This window comes from Schistocerca gregaria, chromosome 1 (assembly GCF_023897955.1).
Source record: "Schistocerca gregaria isolate iqSchGreg1 chromosome 1, iqSchGreg1.2, whole genome shotgun sequence".
Lineage (NCBI taxonomy): Eukaryota > Metazoa > Arthropoda > Insecta > Orthoptera > Acrididae > Schistocerca > Schistocerca gregaria.
In genome coordinates this window covers 942,628,940-942,638,816 of record NC_064920.1, presented here as the reverse complement: position 1 = coordinate 942,638,816, position 9,877 = coordinate 942,628,940, and the positions used below count along the sequence as shown (strand labels likewise).

Genomic DNA, 9,877 nt, shown 5'->3' with positions numbered 1-9,877 from the left:
CGATTAGACTGGGATGAGGTGTACAAGGAACCCGATGCTAATTTAAAATATAATTTATTTCATGATATAATTATAAGAGAATTTGAAAACTGTTTCCCCAAGAAAGTAGTTAAATCTAATTATAAGAAACCATGCAGAAAACCTACAGGAATAAAAATATCTTGTAACCACAAAAGGGAACTGTATCTTTTATTTATTTATTTATATAGCATCCAATAGGTCACACATGTGATATAAGATTTGTCATTTGATTACTCGTAACACGTAACAATACATACACATAATAACTGGACAAACATATACAAACAGCAAAACAGATTACATAAACATAGTACATAAGTAGTGTACAATAACTTATTACATAAAAACAAGAGTACATGCTCATGATAAACAATTACAGATCATGAACTACGCCTTATACACAAAACGTATTACAGATATTTAACAGATTTTTCATAAGTACCATAATTACAAACTTGAAAACATAATTAAATTCGTTTGAATTTTTAAAAATTAAGTACAGGTTTCAATCCACAGTCTGAGACAGGTATTCATTTACACCGTAGAAGCATTTTTCCATCAAGTATTTTTTTACTTCATGTTTGAAATTACTTTTGCCTTTCAATTCTTTAATTTGAGATGTAAGTGCATTTAAAAGCTTTATTCCTAAGTGGCTAACATGTTTCTGACTTCTAGTTTTTGCTACATAGGTAATGGGGAAGTCTTTACAATGCCTTGGATTGTGATCATGGTTGCTTGAGTTGGTTTGGAGATCGCAGTTATTTTTACTGATCATTTCCAGGCATTTAAAAATATATATTGATGGTATTGTCAGTATTTTTAGTTGTCTGAATAAGGGTCTACAGTGAGTTTGTGGTGGGCTGTGTGTCATGATACCAATAGCTCTTTTGTGCATAATAAAAATGTCATTTAGTCTTGACCTGGTTTTTCCCCAAAAACTTATGCCATAGCTTGCAGCTGACTGGAAATACTTTGGATATTATTCTTAAGGCAAAACATGCTGAGCTAAGTTTCTGAGTAAGATATACACTGTGTTCTCTCCAGATTAAATCTTGGTCAATTCGCATTCCCAGAAACTTTGTGGTGCACACTTTTTCTATTTGTTTTCTTATCCAGCACAATGCACATATTTTCCCCTTGACACTTGCTTCCATACTGTATAAAGTTTGTTTTCTTTGTACTTAATGTCAACATGAATAAAACCATGACTGTATGTATGAGAGCATTTTTTGTGCTGTAGTACACAATGATTCTTTTATATCACTAATTATGATACTCGTGTCATCTGCAAGTAGTAGAATTTTGGCTGAGGTGTCTGGAGCCTGTATATCATTGATATAAATTAGAAATAACAATGGGCCCAGAATGCTGCCCTGTGGAACACCTATTTCAATTTGTTTTGGTTCAGATATGAGTTTAAGATTGTTGGATGACCTCAGCTCAACAACTTGTGACCTGTTTTGCAGATAAGATTCAAACCATTTTTTAACAGTACCCCTAATGCTTATTGCTTCAAGTTCCCTAGTAATATTACATGGTTCACAGTATCGAAGGCTTTGGATAAATCTAGATTAATTCCAACAACCTGTTTATTTGACTCCAAATTTCTTACTAGCTCTGTTGTGTAGTCCAATATGGCTGTTTCTGTACTGTGTCCTGCTCGAAAACCATGTTGACTGTTATTTATTAGTTTATGTTTTTCTAGATATTTTGTAACCCTGATTTTCATTAATTCCTCAAGTATTTTGGAGAAGGCTGGGAGGAGAGCTATAGGTCAGTAATTTTCGATTTTATGTCTGTCACCATTTCTGTATAGAGGTATCACTTTAGAGATTTTAAGTTTATCCGGAAATCTTCCTTCACTAAGGGACAAGTTTGCTATGTGCACTATAGGTTAGACAACACATGGAGCAATTTTCTTAATTATTGATACAGGTACATCATCCAACCCAGAGGAAATTTTGGATTTCAAGCATTTAATGACTTTTAGAACTTCATGCACATCTGCTGAGACTGCCCTCATGCTGGTATTTACCATTGGAGTCGTCACTGTAGGTTGTTGCTTAAATTTACTACTTAAAGTAAGGGAATATTTACAAAATAATTGTTTACATAGTTTGCCATGACATATTTTTCTATGGGGATATTTTCATTATTTTTAAGATTGATTTCCTGTTCTTTAGTTTGACTCCCAATTTCTTTTTTTCCATTTTCCACATCATTCTGTACTTGCTACTACCCTGCCTTATTAATCTATCATTACTTAATAATTTTGCTTTTGCTATTGCTTTGTGGTAAGTCTTTTTGTATGTCCTCATATATTCAACAAACTGCTGATCCTGACATGTTTTTAACTTTAAGATTAATAATTTCATGGTTTCACTTAAATTTTTAATTCCGGGTGTAATCCAGGTCCCTTTGGATCCAGATGATCTATTACTCAAAAGCTTATTTGGGAAACACATTTCAAAGTATGTCATAAAAGTGGAAGCAAATATATTGTAAGCATCATTTGTGTTTGTTTGTCCCAAGACCTCTGACCAAACTACATTTTTTAAATTATTTTTGAACTGATTACAATTTTCAGTAGAGAAAAATTGTTTGTACTCCTTTTTATTTTCCTCGTCCTTGGGAGTTGCAGTGAGATTAAAGGTTAGTGCATTATGATCTGATAATCCTAAATTCACATTTGTAACTGCAACTTTATGTGTGACCACATTTGAGAAGATGTTATCTATTAGGCTTTCACTGGAATCTGTTGTTCTAGGGGGAGCTGATATGTGGGGGAACATGTTGAAGCTTTTTAGTATGTCTAAAAACTCGTTTTTTTCTGAACTCTGGACCAATACATTAATATTAAACTCACCACAAAGAATTATGTTAGAGTTCTCATTTTCCTTCCAAATTCTTAAGAAAGACTTCAGTATCTCCAGATGGTGATCTGTAAATTGCTGCAACAATTATTTTCTTCTTTAAACTATATAACTGAATGACTACTGCTTCAAAATCCTTTTCTATGATTAGTCATTTAGCCTCATATCTTAACTTAAGTTTAAGCTGGGGATTTAGAGAAATGGGTACACCACCACCTTTGGCATTTTGCATACAGTACTGACAGGCAAGTTTATATTGGCTTAATTTTATGCTGTTTAGTTCATTGACCCTACACCAATGTTCCATAACACATAAACAATCAATATGGTCACTATTTGCTGCTACCTCAAGTTCAAAGTACTTGTTTATAAGACACTGAATGTTCAGACTCATAATTCTTAGCTGATTTGAACAATCCGACTGACCTGCGACTTTACACTCTGTTGATGCATTTCTCTTACACTGTTACTGGATTTCATACCTTGTTGTAGATTCCTCTGCTTGCAAACATTTACCTGTTCCCTGTTATGTGCTGTTGTTCACTGATTTGCCCCAGCAAAAATCCTGGCTTCTCAAGGGTGGCTGCCTTCTTCTGGTGTGATGACTGCTCCTATTACCACTGCTGCTGCAGTGTGCTGTTGCAGTGAATGCCAGTGATACTGGTTGCTTGATTATTGATGTTAGAACTACTACTTCTGATGTTGCTGTGACTGCTAATGATTCTGGTTGGTTGGTTTTTGATGCTGTAACAATAAGGATGAGTAATGACCCAGAAACAGCCAAATATTATAAAACTACTGTGCTACATTAAGAGAGGTTATTAAAAAGACCAGAAGCATGTGCATCATGTCTGAGATTGATACCTCTCTTAACAAAATCAAAACAATTTGGAATATTATTACTAGGGAGACAGGGAAACCAAGAGTACAGGATGATGGCATTACCATCAAAGCAAATGGAAACTTGGCAAACAACAAGCCGGAAGTCGAAAACATTTTGAATAATCATTTTTTAAATGTTGTAGAGAAAATAGGATCTACATCTTCATTAGAAGAAGCAAGGCAGTTAATGGAAGGGGCCTTACCCACACAATTTGATACAATTGAAATTCCACCCACCTCTCCTTCTGAAATTAGGAAGATAAACTCTCTCAAGAATAAAAGCTCACATGGAATTGATGGCATTTCCAGCACGATAATAAAAGCTTGTTTCCAAGACATAAGTGGGATCCTTAGCCACATATGTAATAGCTCTCTGAAGCAGGGTATTTTCCCAGATGGACTGAAGCATGCCACTGTTAAACCACTGCATAAAAAAGAGGATATGTCTGATGTCAATAATCTCTCTACTCACTGCCTTATCCAAAATTATTGAAAAAGTAATGTATTGTACAATAGCTTCACAGCTTTGTAAAAATGAAGTTTTAACAAAATGTCAGTTTGGTTTCCAGAAAGGTTTTTCAATGGACAATGCTATATATACTTTCACTAATGAAATATTAAATGCTCTGAGTAACTGGAAGTCGCCTGTTGGGATTTTTTGCGATATCTCAAATACTTTTGATTGTGTAAATCATGGAATAATTCTAGATAAGCTCAAGTACTGTGGTATAACAGTGTCCAAATGATTTAAATCATACCTAACTGGAAGAATTCAGAAAGTTGAAATAAGCAGTTCACATAATATGCAAAAAACTGGTGATTTCTCAAACTGTGGAACAATCAAGAATGGGGTGCTGCAAGGTTCGGTCTTGGGCCCTCTGCTGTTCTTAATATATATTAATGACTTGCCATTCTATATTCACGAAGATGCAAAGCTGGTACTTTTTGCTAATGATACAAGTATAGCTATCACACCCAACAGACAAGAATTAACTGATGAAATTGTAAACGATGTTTTTCAGAAAATCATTAAATGGTTCTCTGCAAATGGGCTCTCATTAAACTTGGACAAAACACAGTATATACAGTTCCGCACAGTAAATGGAATGACACCATTAATAAATATAGACTTCGATCAGCAATCGATAGCTAATCTAGAATATTCAAAACTTCTAGGTGTATGCATTGATGAGGGGTTGAACTGGAAAAAACACACTGAAGATGTTCTGAAATGTTTGAGTTCAACTACTTATGCTATTAGAGTCATTGCAAATTTTGGCGATATACATCTCACTAAATTAGCTTACCATGCCTATTTTCATTTTCAGCTTTCGTATGGCATCATATTCCGGGGTAACTCATCATTGAGTAAAAGAGTGTTCATTGCACAAAAGTGTGTAATCAGAATAATTGCTGGAGCCACCCAAGATCTTCCTGCAGATTCTTATTTAAAGAGCTAGGGATCTTCACTGTAGCCTCACAATATATATATTCACATATGAAATTTGTTATTGACAATTCGAACGAATTCAAAAGTAATAGCAGTCTACATGGCTACAACAGTAGGAGAAAGGATGATCTTCACTACTCAAGGTTAAATCTAACTTTGGTTCAGAAGGGGGTAAATTATGCTGCCATAAAAGTCTTTGGTCACTTACCTTATAGCATCAAAAGTCTGACAGATAGCCATATAGCATTTAAAAGGAAATTAAAAGAATTTTTTAATGGAAACTCCTTCTACTGATTAGATGAATTTTTGGATATAGTAAGTGGGTAATTTCCCCACCCCCCACCCAAAAACAAAAAAAAGTTAAGTGTCATGTAATATTTTATGTAATGTATTATTTTGTGTAATTTAAAATCTTGTATTGACATCTTTTATTAACCTGACATGTTCTACATCATTACATAGAGTCGTATTCAGGATCTATGGAGCAAGTACTAATCTAATCTAATCTGAACCCATGTTGTTCATTGTAAGAATATTGCATGTTAGTATAAAATTTAATATTCTGTCTTTTATTATGTTTTCTACTATTTTAGAGAGTGCAGATATAATAGTTATAGGTCTGCAATTTACTGGGTCTTTTTTACAGCCTCTATTACACGTCTGTAGATAAGTTTATCAGACAGGGTAATGGCTTTACTACCCATATTAAATGGCATTTAATTATTTTAGTGGATATATCATCTAGTCCCTCAGTGTTTTTTGTTTTTAAACTTTTTTCCTTTTTTTCTAATTTCTGATTCATTTGTTGGAGCCAGGAATAAGTATTTTGTCTCATGTGGACTGTTTATTGTGTTTATTTTGGAAATATAATTTTAATTTGTGCACAACTTCAATATAGTATTTGTTTATTTAAAGTATTGCTGACATTTTGTGCATCCCTGAGTTCCCTCCCATTTACCTCAAGTCTTATGTTTTCAGTCTTTTCCACATCTACACTTTTCCCCTCTTCATGTTCAAGAGACCATATGATCTTAGTGATATTTGTTGAGGTTGGTATATCGTTTTCATAATATGTCGATTTAGTTTCTTTTATCAGTTTGGTGTATGATTTCTTCTTTTCCCTATATGCATCCCAATTTTTTTGTGTTGGCCTCAGTCAACAATTTTTATACATACTTTTCACCTTTTCCCCCTTCCTTCTTACCTCTACTGTGACCCAATTTTTATCATACTTCTCATTTATTTCCCTTCATACTAATAGACATGCAACATCTATCTAATGGCCTAATGTATTGCAGAATGATTCCCATCCTTTACCTAGGTTTTCTGTTAAGTATACTTCACTAAAGTTTTCAGTTTCCAATAGCCTTTGTAGCCTACCTATGTTTGTTTGCTTAGTTTCTCTAAATGCTGTGAATATTTTTAATGGACTGCCTGCTAATTCAACTATACCCATAGTGGTCTGCAAAGGTTGTGCATATGACCTGTACTGTCTGCCTGCTCTGTGGTGCATTAGTGATTAAATGATCTATTAATGTTTCTGTATTTTTACAGTATCTCGAGGAACTGTCTACCGCTAAATTAATTCCACAAATTTTAATCAGATCTTGAAAACTTCTTATATAACAGTTGTCTTTTAGTGTGTTAATATTTAGGTCACCAGCTACAATTATATAAGGGAATTCCCTGCTAGCCTTATCTAACAGGACTTCTAACTCTTTAAGAAACCCATTTATCTGATTGATTGGTAATCTGTAGAGCTCTCTTGTCTCACACACTTTTCACCATTATGGGTTGTCTGTACTGCTGCAGCTTCAAACAGCATTTTTGTACGGTTGTCTGTTGACCAGGGAATGGTACTCTCCATTTTACTGTGTACATAGACGGCCACCCTGCCACCCCTATGTTAAGATCTGCAGAATTTAGCAACTTTTTTACATTCCTGTATGTTGTAAACATTAATTTTCATTTCCTGTTAGCACTTGTTCTGACATAAGAAATATACATGGTAACTCTGCAGCTACCAATACTTTTATCCATTTTAGTTTACTGGATGCATACTGTAGATTCTGCTCCAAGATTCTTATATTATAAATATTTGTGTTAATATTTTGGTTTTCTGATGCTACAAAAAATTCTGCTCCTTGAAATGCTTTTGCTTCCTTGTTTTTCACCTCTCTAGTATCTTGCCTGCAGGATAACTGCCACAGCTTCTTCTTCTGCAGGTGGTGACACAGCTTCTTCTGCCAGTGATGATACCGATTCTTCTTCTGCTGGTGATGACACTGTTTTCCCTCCCTTTGCAGAGCAGAGTGATGTTACCTCTTCTGTTCTTTCGTTTTGTGACTATTTTGAGTTCGTTACTGGATACAGAATTGAATCTTCTGTTTCTTCCCTCATTAATGCTGGTATAGGTCTATGTACCTGTTCTTGTGTGCTGCTAATTTTGTCTAATATTTCTTTGCACAGAATTTGTTTACCATAGTTGCCTCTGCGTAGGCCACATTTTGTGAAATGTTTTCTCATTGGTCTTGTAGCTTCAATAAATGTAACATTAGATAAAATGCTTCATATCTCCCTGAATGTTCTGTTTGTGTTGATGATTTCTCCATTTACACATGAAGCTTCTATCAGGTCATGACTGTGTGGGATGCTTACGACATATATATCAGACTGGGTAAGCTTTCCTAAAAATTCTTGCATTTACACTTTTGTTCTTATATATGTCATTTCCTCCACCAATAAGAACACATTTGGAACCTTTTGTTACTGTTTTTTTTTTTTTTTTTTTTTTTTTACAGTCTTTCAGCACTTCATTTAGAGGTGCACCAGGATGGGTAAAACTAGTTACTTTTAGTTTAGTTTGCATAGTGGTCATAATACCTGTTAAACCTCTTCCAGGGCTAGTTGGAAATGTGCAAATATCACCTTTCTTATTATGTCACTTGGCAAAAGATTTCGTAAGTGTTTAGTATTTTCTTTCTTCTTCAAGATACTTCTTGGAGATGTGAAATCATTTTTCTTGTTTTCCAGTGTTTTTATAAGTACATTTAATGTATTCTTTTTTTCATTATATATTCTACATCCTTGAAAATCTCCTTATTTTGTATTTATAGAACAAAAGATACATCTAATCTAATAACACTACTACTCACACTAACAGTTCAAAACTAATCTTGCAATATGAAATTTAATTTCTCACATAATTTGATATCACCACATTAATCTTCAAAAATAATGGCCTTGTTTGCACTTACAGTTTTTTTCCTTCCTGAAAAAAATTATTTATTTTATGACCCAACTATAGCCATGCTTCCAGTGATATAGAAGTAAGATGCACGTTAAGAAATGGCACTAAATAATGAGGAATGTATACTGTTTTTTTAATTAGCACATAATCAGCCTTGGTATGCAAATGCATGGCTGATTAAAAATGCTCTAAAATATTCTGTTCCAACAAGCAATTTACATAAATTACAATAGTGACCTTCCTGCGGTATCCATATTATGATCATAAAATCATCCAGATCATGGATAACATATTGAAGATGTGGCTATTAGAACTCAAAGTGTGCATCATTATAGATTCAGTGTTAACAAAAATCTTAGAATGGCAACATCAATAACAGCTGGCAGTTCCACAGGAACAATAAATGTAGCAAGACATGCACAAGAAGCAGCAGCTACAATAATAGAAAAGTGTTATCACCTCCAGCTGACGAAAGAGGTAGGAACTACAACGGATTGGGAAGTTGTACAATATTTAAGGGAAAGCGCGTCAGGTGCAGAAGTGAGTAATATTAACGGGACAAAAAGCTACAGCCACGTTGTAAAAAAACAGTGTTTGTAATAAGGGTAAAGGAGAAATCGAAAAGTTAAATGAATGATTAAAAAGTCTTCAGCTAGTTGCTGATATAATTAGACGGGATATCACTAAACTTGAGAACGAAAACCGTGAGTTAAAAACATTGGTTGCGAGCAGTAAATGCCAAAAGAGCATAAACAACTTAAACACGCATTCCAGTGAAAGTAATGGTCAAAATTGCGTAAAGAGGCCGAACTCAAATGCCGGTGAAAGTAACGGTCAAAACTGCGTAAATAGGCCTAACTCAAATGCCCTTCAAAGTGAAAACAGTGGCCTAAAGTGTGTAAACAATTCAAAAACTACTTCTCGTGTAATGACAAACAAAGTGCCTTGCTCACAACGAAATACATGGAATAAATCTAATCTCGTGTGCACAAACAAGTTCAGTGTGCTACCAGAAAACAGCAGCAACCCCATAAACATTGAAAGTGAACAACTCACTCAGCGTGAAGATAAAAACATTGTAAGGAGCTGCAGAAACATCGCCAACAGTCAGAAACAGCGAACAAAGAAACACAGTGTGCTTTTTCTAGCGGACAGCCACGGAAGAAAGCTAGCAAATATTCTACAGGATGTGAATACGGATCTTCGTGCAACTGGCATCGTAAAACCTGGCGCAAGGACAGAAAATATTGTTGAAGGCATCTCAGAACACAAGAATACAATAAGGGACAGTGACTTTGTTGTTTGTGTGACTGGTGCAAATGATGTAGCACATAATGAAGCCAAAAAGTGTATAACAGGTTTGAATTTTTTTTTAGATGTAAGTAATGTGGAAAACACTAT

General features: G+C 34.5%; 1 protein-coding gene across 3 annotated transcripts; it reads right to left on the bottom strand.

The window, feature by feature from the left end:
- Positions 1-202: 202 nt before the first annotated feature.
- Positions 203-9,640, bottom strand: LOC126275923 (uncharacterized). 3 transcript variants are annotated; one of them, XM_049977242.1, is made up of 2 exons: positions 8,429-8,444; positions 203-3,638 (listed from the first exon to the last, which is right to left on the bottom strand). In XM_049977242.1, the coding sequence occupies exon 2, from the start codon at positions 2,811-2,813 to the stop codon at positions 2,157-2,159; it is 657 nt and encodes a 218-aa protein (XP_049833199.1). In that variant the 5' UTR covers positions 2,814-3,638; positions 8,429-8,444; the 3' UTR covers positions 203-2,156. The 3 variants fall into 3 exon arrangements, with proteins under 3 accessions (XP_049833199.1, XP_049833196.1, XP_049833197.1); XM_049977239.1 differs by lacking the exon at positions 8,429-8,444 and adding an exon at positions 9,533-9,640 and having other exon boundaries at positions 205-3,638; XM_049977240.1 differs by lacking the exon at positions 8,429-8,444 and adding an exon at positions 5,084-5,150 and having other exon boundaries at positions 205-3,638.
- Positions 9,641-9,877: the final 237 nt, after the last annotated feature.